This window comes from Penaeus vannamei, chromosome 18 (assembly GCF_042767895.1).
Source record: "Penaeus vannamei isolate JL-2024 chromosome 18, ASM4276789v1, whole genome shotgun sequence".
NCBI classification, from domain to species: domain Eukaryota; kingdom Metazoa; phylum Arthropoda; class Malacostraca; order Decapoda; family Penaeidae; genus Penaeus; species Penaeus vannamei.
In genome coordinates this window covers 1,702,401-1,717,249 of record NC_091566.1, presented here as the reverse complement: position 1 = coordinate 1,717,249, position 14,849 = coordinate 1,702,401, and the positions used below count along the sequence as shown (strand labels likewise).

The following is a 14,849-nucleotide window of genomic DNA, read 5'->3' as shown; positions in this document are numbered from 1 at the left end:
TTATGTGTTTTGTCACCTTTTTAACTTTACTGAGAAATGCGCTCATCGTGCTACTTTATGGGGAAATTTTGATGGTTCTTGCTGATGAACTTGAATGGAACACCGAAGTGCATGCAAAGCAGCTGTCGTTAAGCTCAAGTTCTGACGTAGCTGTCGTTTTGCCAAACCAGATTCTGGAACAGCAACTTGTTTGTCTACAGAGGCTTGAGCGCCAAATCAGAGATGTGAGTAGATAGTGCAGCTACAGCGTCATTTCTGCTTTTCGAATAGCTATTGCAAAGAGAAGAATGATCCGCCCAAAAATCGTTATGTTTTGGTCTTATTATTATAAGTCTTTGTATAGTTATAGAAAATGTGTATTGCTCCTTGTCAAGCACTTGCCCTGTTTCTTAGATATCATTATCCCTCAAACTCCTTAGCTGTTACGGATTATTGCTGTCATCTTTGGTGTGTTAATTGCTCTCCGTCTAGTACGAATAATGCTCTACATTATTCGTACTGAATATTTCAATGAAGATTTCCTTAATGAAAATACATTAACTTGAGCCTTGCACTGAAAAAATGTATTATGTAAAAAGTGCCAGACAAAGTAGTTACCAGTGGTATGACTCCTACATAGCATTCAGTTAGTCCTTGTGCCCTGTAAAACCTTTTAGATTAATAATGCATCTGAAGTCTCCTTGTTTGGCATTTGGTAAACAACTGAACATGAGATCTTCGAATAAGAACGACGCAATCACTTCGCAAGTCAAAATTACATTGTTCTACCTAAAATCCCACCGGATATGACTGTGCATAGGCTATTATATGTAACTAGAATTGTAATTAACGCCAACTTTCTCTTTTTACCAGATGGAAGTACGGCGTGACAGACTCATGGATTACATCTCGATTCCTGCTTCTCTCATTGTTTGCTCTATGATCATGTACGACATTTCGGTCGTGTATATCATGATCGAAGATATAAATTCCAACACGACGCGCCTTTACGAAAATGCTGTGTATTTTCTTCAGGGAAACATGATCGTCGTTCTTCTCTGTGCGGTGTCACAAACCTTCTGCAATAAGGTAGATAGTACAGTGTGTGACTGCAACCGTGTTTTATTGCTTCATATTTGATTTTTGTAATTTTCTCCAAACCAAATGGAAAACTTTCTTACTATCAGGTGCGTTCCGTGGTAGGGGTGCTGAAGGACGTCAGGTGTCAATTGCTACACGAACCTCTTAAGCTTCAGGTAAATGATTGTTCCTTACTGTTTCACTTCTGCCGAATACAAAGACCGTGACCTGTGTCCGGCTCACTCCCTCAGAGTGAGGGGAACCATCTTTAGCTATCTAGGGAGGGCAGTGATAGTCATTTGAGGTAAATAGGTTTCTAATATGCTTTTAAAGTCTTAAAGTCTTAAAGCAAGAGCAACTGGGGAAATGAGATCAAGAGGAATAAGAAGTTTGCTATTACAATTGAAAAAGAGAGAGTCTCTTGGCCCTTTTAGTCAAAGGATTAGGGACACTAAAAACATATGGTTCGATTACAGAGCCCCGAGACGCCACTAGAAGTGAAACCGTCAGAGTAGAGATGCCGCGAGCAGTAAACTTCGGTAATAAAGCTCATTGCAAGATACTGGCAGAAGCTTTGAAAATATTCGGGACAATAAGATTTTCTATAGTTCCTGAAGGAGGTAAACAAATGGTTGTGATACAGAACAGGTCATCAGTGGACCTCGCTTAGGGTAAATCATATGGGTGATCTGAAAGAAGAGAATTCACATGAAGATATCTTAGATGTCCAGCAAGGGGACTATCAAGTGCATTGACAACAACGGAAGATAAGATAATATATCGATTAGCAGACACCACTTTTTTAGTGCAAGCTGAACAAACATTTACGTTTAAGAAGAGGAAATATTAATGGTGAAAATGTGAGGCAGTATTCTCTAAGGTTTAACGTTAGCTGTTAGAGAATACTGGCTCGAGAGACCAGACAGAATTGGCAGGGTTGCGGTCTTGCCTGAATGGCTGTGACAAAAGTATGGCCAAACAATGTAGAAAAGGTATGAATGAGACTGGATATCTTCACAATACAAGAGATGTATTTCGCCGGTTTCGATTACGTCTTCATCAGAAATACATGTATTTCTGATGAAGACGTAATCGAAACCGGTCAAATACATCTCTTGTATTGTGATGTATTTCTGATGAAGACGTAATCGAAACCGGTCAAATACATCTCTTGTATTGTGATGTATTTCTGATGAAGACGTAATCGAAACCGGTCAAATACATCTCTTGTATTGTGATGTATTTCTGATGAAGACGTAATCGAAACCGGTCAAATACATCTCTTGTATTGTGATATCTTGTATTTCTGATGAAGACGTAATCGAAACCGGTCAAATACATCTCTTGTATTGTGATATCTTGTATTTCTGATGAAGACGTAATCGAAACCGGTCAAATACATCTCTTGTATTGTGAAGATATTCAGTCTCATTCATACATTTTCTACATTTGTCAACATGGATACGTTTCATGGTCAAACAAGTAATTAGACGTAGAGCTATGGCAGTGAGGTAGATGTAGACATCCTTCAGGGTAATGTCGCTTATGGAATTATTTCTCATCATCCAAATCAGTACCGTATTCGCCGATTTTCACGGCATTGTGGACTGAACATTCCTTCGTTAATTTCGCTTCCCTCCTTCGCAGGTTCAGTACCTGATCTCTCTGCTTAAGGATTCCGAGGTCATCGACGCCGGAGGATGGTACACGCTCGGCTACGGCACTCTCGTCTCGGTACGTCCATCAGGAATGCACATTCACCAATCAGTATGTGAAAATACCTGCATATTCCCCATTTACATTCGAAATAGGAAGTGTTACTATACATGACACTATCCAATTTATTCTTATGTGAGTCACCTCTCCGGCAACAGGCAGGTAGCTTTGTGGCCACGTACGTCGTTGTACTCCTCCAGGTCGGCGGAAACTCACGCACAGCTGCGCCTTAAGAGGTGACTCGGGACTGCCACTTCGATCCCCTGTGAAAACGCCACTCCATTCCACATCATGTGAAATGCACGAGCACTGCGGACCTTCGGCGCACAACCAGCAGGCCCCGACAGAGGAATGCGTCTGTATATCATCAAAGAGCAAAGAGGATGTGAAGGAACTATGACTATGTTAGACTGGGAATATGGCTTAATATTAATGTGTACAAGTGATACTTGTGGTTCCCAGGCTAGTCAGGCACTTGGATTTAAAGCTTTGCACTATCAACTCTACACCGCTTGTGATGTTTACTATAGAGAGCAAAGTTGATATAAAAAGTTGAATTTGAAATACAAAAAATCTCAACGCTCTATGCATTTTGCAACAAAAGTAGGAAAATATTCATAGCTATATATATATATATATATATATATATATATATATATATATATATATATATATATACATACGTATATGTATATACAGTACATACGTATGTAAGTGTATCTATCTATATTTTTACCTATTTATCTATCTCTCTCTAAATACATATCTGTGTATGTGTGTGCGCGCATACATGCGTGTGTGTGTGTGTGTGTGTGTATATGTATATATATATATATATATATATATATATATATATATATATATATATATATATGTATATATATAATATATATAATATATATAATATATATGATATATATAATATATATAATATATATAATATAATATATATATATATATATATATATATATATATATATATATATATATATATATGTGTGTGTGTGTGTGTGTGTGTGTGTGTGTGTGGAGAGAGAGCGAGAGAGGGACTGATTGATAGATAGACATAGAAATAGGTAGATAAGCCGGCGAACAGATAGAAGTGTAAATAGAATTTCCTTTCCCTTCATTAACCATCTATTCACTGCGTCGAAAGTGCACTCCCCGGACCAAGAGCAATACAATCGCTCTTTTAAGAAATATAATTTTCTTTTGTCTTACTCACAATAAACACGTGCGATTAATCACAAAAATAAGCCTGTTAGGAAATTACTCTTATTTTAAGATATTTGTGATTTGTGGCATCTCTGTGCTTTCTACTTTGATAATGATTTAGCCTTTTTTCAGGGTACTACGCCTCTGGTTGCTACAATAGTAATAGCAAGAGCAAGGTCTATAAGTACTTACATAGACCTTGATCAAGAGCGCCCTTGACATGGGAACGCTTTCTGGGAATCGATTCCTTGCCAATCAACAGAAAAAGCCATGGAGCATTATCGCAAATATTTGCTATCTGGTATTAAGATAATGACGCAAAGATGGATATGTCATGTTCATATTTGCTGATCAACAATTCCGCTTCCTTTATTCCTTCCTTCCTTTATTCATTCATCTGATAATTTTGTTTGTTGATAATTTACAAGATGTAATAATGTGTAATATTTCAAACGCATATGGGAATAAAGCGTATAAAACTCTAATAAACCTGAAAGTACAAAGTCAAAGATAACTTTACGCCTGTTGAAATGAGTTACGTCATTTTCAGTGAGTACGCTGTGCAAATAGCGCCATTAATTAAGGTGAAATGGGGCTTGGGGAGCAGTGTTCCCATGACCTGCCTTGCCCCAATTTGAGATCCTTCCAACTTTCCTTACAAGCGCTGTTGGGGTCACTCGCTGACCTACCATCAGGATTGGATTCAGGTCATGAAGAATCATCCCAATTCATGATTCGTCTCGAGTCGCCACACCAGATCCTATGGAAGCATTTACATCAAGCGAATATTGTAAGCTTAAACAATGGCGCGTCATGTCGAGCGTGTGTGAGTGTACACATACACGTATATGCAAGAGTGTGTGTGTGTGTGTGTGTGTGTGTGTGTGTGTGTGTGTGTGTGTGTGTGTGTGTGTGTGTGTGTGTGTGTGTGTGTGTGTGTGTGTGTGTGTGTGTGTGTGGATAGATAGATGATTATCATTTCCAATACAAATGATAAAATTACTTCGGTACCGCCGCAATCAGCTGAGGTTTTGGATTTTGAGAATACCCTGAGAAAAAACAATTGTGATTTACCTATCCGTATTTTGAGCAGCATGAGTTAACGGTTTTAAAGCACGTGGGGTGGACTGAATTCATTGCTCAGTTGAATGTGGAGCTACAATGGTCATAGAAACAATTTTAACCAATAACTTTTTATTCTATAAGTAAATGATAATAAACAGATGGCATATCACAATGCAAAACTTTGCAATAAACATCAAAGGAAAAAGAAGGAAAACCCTCTGCTACTAATTTAATTCAGATCTAAGGTTAACTTTAAATTTACACCCTACTTTTGCCTACTATTTCAAAATCAATAATCATTACTAAAGACATAAAAAACAAACATGAGATGGGATCGAGACACACCTTTACTTCCTGATATTTTCCGTTATTTACTTTTATCAGCCGTTACTTCTCCAACTTATTCATTTCTTATAATTCACTTTGATATAGTTCCATTCCCAGTTCATTACTTGGGACAATCGGATCCATCCCCTTGGACGAATTCCGTTGCTGTATCAATACATAAATAGATAAATAAATAAATATATAGTAATATTTATAATAATAATAGATATTTCTTAACAACCCACAGCTAGTAATGGTTGGTGTTGGCTTGATTTTCCTCAATCTTTGTTTATTTCTGCTTGCCGGATAAGAGCAAGGACGCTGCTTCAGTTATTACAGTTTAATGCATATGGATTCAATAACAATATGAATTCACGCATTAAGTACTACAAACTTTAACTTCGAAGCAAAACAAGATTCTTGGGACTAGACAGACCTGCATGCGAGAGGAGAGCAAGGACGCCGTTTGTCAGGAAGGTGTTAATCCCTGTTTCCTCCCTTCCCCTTTTGTATTGTTAACACTTTAGGTATCTTTTCCGGTAGCAATTAGGGTGTCGCGATCTAAGCTCCGCCCATTTCTGTGACGTAATGGGAATGATCGCAGTTGATGGCTTGCTATTTTAATGTACTGGTTATTTTTCCAACAGGTAAACAGTATTTTGGAATATGATATCCAAGATGGCTTTTGATGTCTTATGGTGGGTAGTGCGGTGTTATAGATATCCAATATAAGTACGAATATGCATGAAATATCCAAAGTAGGAGGAATGCATCTGGCAACTCAATTAAAAGTTAACCGTCTGCTAGAGGTGTCGCGTTTCCCGTAACCGCTGGAAAAGATGCCTTTTGTTAACACTTGCATTGTTAACAAAACCAATTACAATCATCATAATCTATTTTATTAGTTTATAACAATGAATTCTGCTATACAGACATGCCTTCAAAATTAAGATAATTAAAGGAACGGTTTGGTAGGTCATACATCTTTGCAATTGTACACAATGCATCTATTAAATGTAGAATCAATATCGATCTCGACGTATTTATATATTCATGTGTGTATCTGTGTGTGTGTATTTGAATACACACACTCTCTTATGCACACACACGCACATATATAAAGAGAGATATGGATATATAGATAAATATGGATTCATATATAGATAGAGATATGTCTAGATGTATATAGGCCTATATATATATATATATATATATATATATATATGTGTGTGTGTGTGTGTGTGTGTGTGTGTGTGTGTGTGTGTGTGTGTGTTTATATATATATATATATATATATATATATATATATATATATATATATATATATATATATATATGTGCATGTGTGTGTGTGTGTATGTGTGTGTGTGCATATATATATATATATATATATATATATATATATATATATATATATATATATGTGTGTGTGTGTGTGTGTGTGTGAATATATATATATATATATATATATATATATATATATATATATATATATATATATATATATATATATTCTCTGCAAAGCTGTATTGAAAATGAGGGCGTTGATGTATAACACTGATTTGCTTTGGACAAAATTTTAGAATAGGATGCCAAATATTTTTGAACGTGCATCATCAGAATAAATTAATTTATTAGAGTAAACTTAAAATAAAGGGCATTGGGAACAATAGTTTTTATTTTATTTACTTTGGCATATATTTTTTCCAAAAATTAGGTTACGCCACCAAGGCCTACCTGCTGCATCTTAAACTCCCATTATTTGCCATTAAAACCGACAAACTGCCATGGCTTTAGTGACGGGCAGAGACTAGGTAAATGGCAGAGGAAAAACAGGTCTTTGATTCGTAGATCACATATTCCATTCGAAAAGATTATCGTTACAGATACAGAGCACCAGCCTCCTTCAGCTGCAGTCACCCAGCTAACAGAACATATGTTGTTTTGCTTATTTTGTCCATGGCTGGACGCACCTCCCGGTTTACATGTTCTAAAAGCTCAGACCTAGCTTAAATTATCCGGACAAAGACAATGTTACTGTACAGCCTCGCGTACGTCGGTAACACTGACGTAAGCATTAGAAAATGAAATGAACATAAAATAAATGTAGCATGCCACATACAGTTGTTTTAATATTATGCCAATTTCTAAGGAGGGGACTCCATTAGCACGTATCAAGTTTTAAAAAAAAAGATAGCCAATTGCACAGACTGGAAGAAAGAAATCTGAAGTGTCTTACATAACACACAGAGTATTGCCTTTGCACTGAAAATGATTTCTCGATCTAAATTCTCGCCCCGCTATGGCTTCCAGTGTTCCCTGCGGTCATACGGCCCGGCCCACCAGCTGCGACATGCGCTGCCCTTCACGAACCAGCTCTCGATGTCCGGATAACTCCCGCTGGGGTCGCGCCCTTGGACGCTCAATGCCACTCCGGCGGCTTCAGCGTTGGATCTGGTCGGCATGAATATTAAAAGCATGCAGGCAATGAATCAGTGAATCAATAAACACTTGGTGCACATACCACGGGCACATTGTCCATATACGCTGTTTTTATTACTTTATTTAGAATTGTTAATAAATGCATTACTGGCATTTTGTGTCCTGGATGGCTGACTAGAGCAAGGTAAAGATAGAAACAGAGAAAGGGAGAGAAAAGCTATAAGTAAACATTTTTTTCTGAAAAGAGTCAGGTAAGAAGAAGAGGTAGACACCGAGTCTCAACCTGGAAGGAGAGGATTGGTTCCTGTTTTCCTAGGACATCCTGCCAGGCCATTGGCTTTCTGATGTTACTATGCAACATGTCAGTTTATAAACATACTTTTAGATAACACCAGGATATCAGTGCAAACACACACACACACACACACACACACACACACACACACACACACACACACACACACACACACACACATATATATATATATATATATATATATATATATATATATATATATATATCTGTGTGTTGGAACGTATACATATATATACGTGTGTGTGTCGAGGTCACTCCATTCATGTACGTGATTAATATTTAAGAAGTAAATATAAAAGCTTTTCGTTTCAAAAAACATTTTAGCTCTACACTAAACAGGCTGATATAATAGAACATATCTAAATAAATAAGTGAAAAGTATACTGAATGTTTACATAATATATTAGGTGTATTATTTTTTTTCATCACAAATGCTGAAGGATTTAAGGGGATCGTTGTGACTGTAGAAACTACCGTGGCATCACATTGCTCAGTATACCAGGCAAGGCTTTCGCTTACATTGATCTAAACCGGATCCGCAACCACCTGCTAAGGCACCAGCGACCGGAGCAATCTGGATTCACTCCTGGCAAGTCCACAACAGACCGTATCCCAGCGCTTTGAGTCACTGCGGAACGCGATCGTGACTCCACCGTGAGACTGGCATGGGACCTGTTACTCGCATAATCCGTGACCTAGCTCGTTTCCCTGCGGATGACTCTGCCCATTAGGTTGTCAATTTAGGAGGCAATCCTGCGTGGAGGAAGCCAGTGGGAAGACCTAGGAAGTCATGGTCTGGGTAGCTCGACCAGACCTGTCGTGCAGAACTAGTAATGGGCCGAGGGCCTGCCTGGCGACTGGCCATGAGGGACTCCTATAGCTGGAAGCGAAGGGTAGATGCCCCTTTGATGATAATGATATACATACACACACGCGCACATACACACGCACGCACACACACACACACCCACACATACACACACACATATATGCATGTATGTATGTATATATTTAACGTTATTTAAATTTAGTACGTATTTAGATCTGAATATTGTAGGTTGTTAGCTCTTCTAAAACTGGATATTCTATATTACAATACTTTATACATTAGTCTGCTATCCCCCATGTATTTGGACTTACCGGTTAACGCGCGGGAGCTCAACTGATCGCTTGTCGTGCAGCTTGGCGCAAAGGTCGCATACCATGGTGGAAAATGGGTGGCCGAGCTCCACGCTGTAATGGTCCTTCCACTCGAGGTATCTGTCGACGGCAGCGGTGAAAGTAAATACCAATTTACGACAAAGTTCACCAAGCTTAGTGGCTGATATATTGACATAGCGAAGTTGTTGCATCGTTATTTGTCTATTAAACTTTCTTGTAATAAAATGTTTGGATATGTGAAGTCCAAAAGTCCCTATACACCTTTTTTTATTTTTTTCATTTCGTTTCCGATATCATTCGAAGAGACACGAAGCCACCAGCATTTGTAAGCATATAATTATTTTGCTCATGGATCGCCAATTAATATTGCAGCACGTTGCATAAAATTCTGCCCGGTAAATTTTTTTTAGCAAAACAATCCTCCACTCTTGTAAAACTTATTGGTCAGTGACGAGTCTTTTTCGTCTCTCTGGTTGGGTAAACTAACACAAATCGAATTTGGGGAAAATCACACCCAGCAGATTTTTTTGGAGCATGAACGAGACTCTGAAGCAGGTGTTTTGGTGTGCCATGTGTAGCTCTGGGCTGATCGGACAATTTTTCTTCCGCGATGTATCCGGGAACACAACCACCGTTTCAGGGGAAAATTACCTGGAATCGCAGCAGAAATTTGTTGTGCCATAACTTTAGGCAAAGGAGTGACCTAGCAAATGTCTTTTTTTCCGACAAGACGGAGTCCCTCCCCACTCGGACGCGTTAAATGAGGGATTTCCCGAACATCAAGTTTCCTGACCGATGGACCGTTCGAAAGGGCTCCGCGCCCCCTGACCTCACTTTGTGACTTTCCTCTGTGATGCTGTATCAAAAGTGTATATCAAGGCCCGTGGCATTCACAGCTTGAGGAAAAAATCCACACACACACACATAAATATATATGTGTGTGTGTTTGTGTGATTTACCTTTATCTTATCTATGAAAACAAAGCGGTTAACTGATACTGCTATAGCAATCAGCGTACTTATTATATATCGTTGCATTGCTGGCCACCACCTTCAGGTACTCGGCCAAGGCCTTGGGAGAAGGGAAGTCCAGGGCGTTGATGTAGGACCTGGGCGGGGCGATGGCCGCGTAGTTCCCGCCTCCGAACACCACCGGAATGACGTCCAGCTGCAGCGCCAGGAAGAACTTCTCTGACACGTAATCTTGGCCTGTTGGGAATATTATACACGTGTTGGATATAGAATAAAATATTGGGCGTGTATCCTTATAACGTATATCTAGCAAACGTGTGGGTATAAGCTTACAAATAGCGTTCTCCAGAGCAAAATAGAACATGTACTGCCCGATCTCTGCGTTGCATTTGTCCTGGTCGAAACTGCCGAGAGTCTTGATGGATATGTTCTTCCCGCATTTCTTGTGTCCGCAGCGGCCGAAAACGTCCACTTTCATGTGTCTGGTGAAGCGAGATGAACTCACTTAAGAGAGGGAGAGAGGGAGGGAGGGAGAGAGAGAGAGAGAGAGAGAGAGAGAGAGAGAGAGAGAGAGAGAGAGAGAGAGAGAGAGAGACAGAGACAGAAAGAGAGAGAGAGGAACGAGAGAGATATATAATGATATAATACATGTATTGTGTTGACTCGACAATAAAACTCGAAGATTCTTGCAACTTATGAAAGCCCGTCAGATGAGAAGAGACCTTTACCTGACCAGTTCCTTGACGAACCACTCCCTCCGCCCTGGAGTGCCGCAGTGGCTCACCATCCACGCTGCCAGCTTGGACGGGTTCTTGCTCGACCAGTAGTCTTTACCTGAATTATAATATATTCATCGTTATACACACCATTCATTCAGTTCTTGTAAAATGGCCAAGCACTCAGAGCCAGCTTTCTGAACGCACGAACATGTTGTTCAGTGTGCTCTGTTTTGCTTTCCTTTGGCATGCTATAAGATCACCGCATAAGGGCGCTTGTTCCTGCTCAGCCAATCCCACGAGTGAAGCAGTCACTTATTTCCTGCTGCCACTTACTTCCCATTAAATTAGAGCCACAACTGTTCGCCTTAATGAACCTGTGATATGGGATCTCTCTTCATTGCTACCAACTTCGTTTATGTGGATTTCGATTTTTCTATTTGTTTAATCGTCCTGCTATATCATTTATTTATGCCTATTTTAGCTACGTATGTGAAATATATGGCAGAACTGTATAAATGCACATTACGAAGCCTGGTCAACTGATACGGCCAAATACCATTCCTTTGAAATAAACTCCCAGCTATTCAAATGCTAATTGCATCAATGTCATATATATATTCATGAAAAACAGAGAATAAAAAGGCAGAAACATAATCACTAGTGAGCGTGGAGTTGACCGACGACTTGGGTGTGACTCGCCCGTACGGAACCACGACGTCGGAGTCCAGGCGGTACGTCATGGTCCAGTTGAAGACGCCTCCGAGACGCGTCAGGTTCACGTGCTGGTCGTCCACCATTGCTGGAGAAAGGTCAGGCTGGCAGGGAAACTCTAGGCTTCATGGCTGTAGCTAATTTCATATATATAGATATATGTGCAGACGGATAGGCACGTAGATAGATGAATAGATAGATAGATAGGTAAGTAAACAGATACAAATAGAGAGGGAAGCGTGTGTATACCTACGGGTATACAGAGGCAGATCTAGATATTGAAGATGCAGTGTCTATACTTTCATATAGACACACAGACAGATAGAAGTAACCAAAATACAGGAAACTGGTAAGCATATTGAAAGCAATTTGTCAAGCAGCCAATCTCAAAGAGACAAAGAAGAAAGATGTTAGAAAAAAAAACATCAAAATCACAAAGGAAGAAATAAAGACAGATTGTAAAGACAAAGGAATAAGAATTTAACTCAATTTTGCTAATTTGGCAGAAGTAAACAAGGACAGTCATATTAAGACACAAAGAAATGTTCGTATAAGATGGAAGCTACTGCAGAGTAAATAGAAGTTAGATAACAAATTTGAACAAAGGACCAAGGAAGACAATAACGTTTTACATTCGCGGGGTGAGGGGCGTCCAAGCAAAACAAGTCTATTATCAGAACCATAATTAGAGAGAGCCAAACATTAACCATGCAACCGACAGGACTACCGAAAGATTGTACAGAAATAGTTTATACCAATATAGATGGTTTATCCCTTAAGTTACTAGCCCTAGATACAAATTGAATAAATTTGATTTAATATAAAGACAATAACATTGTTTATGCTAGAGAGGAGGAAATGCGTGAAATGAAAAAATCCAGCCGGTATTTGTTCTGGACCAAAACTCCGTAATGGAAACCTACAAAAATAACAGAATATCGAAAACATCACACAAAGAATGAACGAAAAGATCCACTAAAAGGGTTAGACAAGACTAAAGCAGAAGGATCAGAAGTGATTTCTTAAGGAATGTGCCGAAGGACTGTATTCTCTTACTGTTGCTATTCCAAAATTCAGTGAAACCTGCAACACTACCAAAAGCTTGAAAACTCGCCAATATTGCACCTTTACATAAGAGCGGCGACAAATAAAAAACTCTGAATTACATTCCAGTCTCTTTTGCCAGTGTAACCTGAAAGTTTCTGAAATATCACTTGAAAGAGACGGATGGTGTATACGTAGACTTTAAAAAGCCATTTGATAAAGACCATTAATTAGAAATAAGAATACCTAGGCAGAGTGAAAGGCAAACTCTTGAACTGACGAAAGACTTCCTACATGAAAGACTACATGGAGACGAGTAACTAGCGGAGTACCTCAAGGATCGGTCTTGGCGCCAATTACGTTTACGATTTTCATCACTGAAAACACCAGTAAATACCAAGCAGTCAGGTTCTGGGAAAGTAAAAATCGACCCTTAAACCAATACGAGTTAGAGCGCACAGTATTAAGCTCAGCAGATATTGAAAAAGCCCTTGGAATAACCATAAGCAAAAACTTAAACCTAGAGAGAGAGAGAGAGAGAGATAAAGAAAGAGAGACAGATAAAGAGAGAGACGGATCATGGGAATGAAAAGATCCATAAAGATGCTAATTGCCAACATACAGAGGGCATTCATGAACGAAGATATGGTCAAGATTATTACAACCATCAATAAGACTTAGTATAGAGTACAATGCAGTGGTAGGGAGTCTAAGCTTAAAAAAAGGATATAGGCAAACTGAAAAGGGTTCAAAGAGCAGCCACAAGATGGACACCAACTATAAGGATATGAAAGAAGGATGAAAGAAGGAAAAGGGGCAACATAATTAATCTATTGAACTATGTCACAGGAAGAGTGCAGTTAGGTTCAAATGACTTTATAATTTTGAACTCAAGAAGAAGGAAAGGACACGGTAAAAAATTGAAAGTAAAAAGAGGCGATACATATGTCATAAAGTTCAGTTTCCCAAACAGAACTATTGAAACATGGCAGAATCTTCCAAATGTCGTGGTGTGTGCCAAAAATGTTTATCAGTTTAAAAGGTTATACAATAATACAAATATAGCAGAGAGGAACCTCTGAGCTTAGCTTTTCTCCCGTACTGAAACACACACACACACACACACACACACACGTATATACATACATACAAACATATATATATATATATATATATATATATATATATATATATATATATATATATATATATATGCGTGTGTGTGTGTGTGTGTGTGTGTACGTGTGTGTGTGTGTGTATGTGTGTACGTGTACGGGAATATTGCAGGTGCCCACCAGGAGGAGCCTCGACGCTGAAGAAGATCCAGAGCTGCCTCGGGTCTCGGCGGTCGGGCAGCTCGTACTCGGGGTGGAGGTCGATCGGGTGGAACAGCACGGCGTCGGCGGTGTGCAGCAGCCGATGGTCGTACACGAGCTCACAGCTGCTGACCTCGCATTGCCGGGAGACTTGCCTGTACAGTGCCAAGGGTTTTCTCGTAATTAATATATATATAGTTCATGTCCATGGATTTTGTTCGGGGGGTATTTTCGTTAATTTTAATTCTTGAGGGATTCCCCCGTAGGTCCCTGAAGCCCCCCATGTTTTTTTTCTTTCTTTCTTTTTGATGGAATGAATTATTTGCCTATTTGAGCCAAACCATATCTTCACTTTATTTAAGATTGCTCAGTCATCCTTCGAAAATTCCTTGTAGCAAAATCCTACATCGTTTATATATATATATATATATATATATATATATATATATATATATATTTGTATGCATATGTATATATATACATATATATATATATATATATATATATATATATATATATATATATACATGTGTGTGTGTGTGTGTGTGTGTGTGTGTATGTATATGTATATATATACAAGACGACAGATGGACAAAGAAAGCAACAGACTGGACTATAAATAACATAAAGAGGCCAAGAGCCCGACCAATGACACGATGGCGCGACGAAATAGCGAAATTTGGGGCCAAGACTGGAAACAAAAATCGCAAGATAGGGAAACCTGGAAAAGAATGGGAGAGGCCTACGTCCTGCAGTGGATTGACTCAGGCTGATGATGATGATGATG

At 38.9% G+C, this 14,849-nt stretch overlaps 2 protein-coding genes across 2 annotated transcripts in view; one reads left to right on the top strand and one right to left on the bottom strand.

Annotated features, from left to right (window-relative positions):
• Nucleotides 1–808: 808 nt before the first annotated feature.
• LOC138864848 (uncharacterized) lies at nucleotides 809–3,365 on the top strand. The gene is made up of 4 exons (XM_070133471.1): nucleotides 809–1,068; nucleotides 1,167–1,235; nucleotides 2,707–2,793; nucleotides 2,934–3,365. Exons 1-4 carry the CDS (start codon nucleotides 853–855, stop codon nucleotides 3,006–3,008), a joined length of 447 nt encoding a protein of 148 aa, XP_069989572.1. The 5' UTR covers nucleotides 809–852; the 3' UTR covers nucleotides 3,009–3,365.
• Nucleotides 3,366–7,033: 3,668 nt separating this feature from the next.
• LOC138864847 (alpha-(1,3)-fucosyltransferase C-like) overlaps nucleotides 7,034–14,849 on the bottom strand; it is a 10,412-nt gene continuing 2,596 nt past the window's right edge. The window contains exons 4-10 of the mRNA XM_070133470.1: nucleotides 14,042–14,217; nucleotides 11,650–11,790; nucleotides 11,001–11,106; nucleotides 10,606–10,754; nucleotides 10,320–10,509; nucleotides 9,281–9,400; nucleotides 7,034–7,836 (exon numbers count right to left, since the gene is read on the bottom strand). Coding sequence (XP_069989571.1) covers nucleotides 7,683–7,836; nucleotides 9,281–9,400; nucleotides 10,320–10,509; nucleotides 10,606–10,754; nucleotides 11,001–11,106; nucleotides 11,650–11,790; nucleotides 14,042–14,217 — 1,036 coding nt within the window. The 3' untranslated portion in view covers nucleotides 7,034–7,682. The remainder of the gene's footprint in view (nucleotides 7,837–9,280; nucleotides 9,401–10,319; nucleotides 10,510–10,605; nucleotides 10,755–11,000; nucleotides 11,107–11,649; nucleotides 11,791–14,041; nucleotides 14,218–14,849) is intronic.

What these genes read in the sequence shown, in the direction of transcription:
- LOC138864848 (XM_070133471.1), top strand. Translation starts at nt 853, where the DNA reads ATGGAAGTACGGCGTGACAGACTCATGGATTACATCTCGATTCCTGCT. An exon ending in CACAAACCTTCTGCAATAAG is followed by an intron (nt 1,069 to 1,166) that starts GTAGATAGTACA and finishes TCTTACTATCAG; the next exon opens with GTGCGTTCCGTGGTAGGGGT. An exon ending in ACGAACCTCTTAAGCTTCAG is followed by an intron (nt 1,236 to 2,706) that starts GTAAATGATTGT and finishes CCTCCTTCGCAG; the next exon opens with GTTCAGTACCTGATCTCTCT.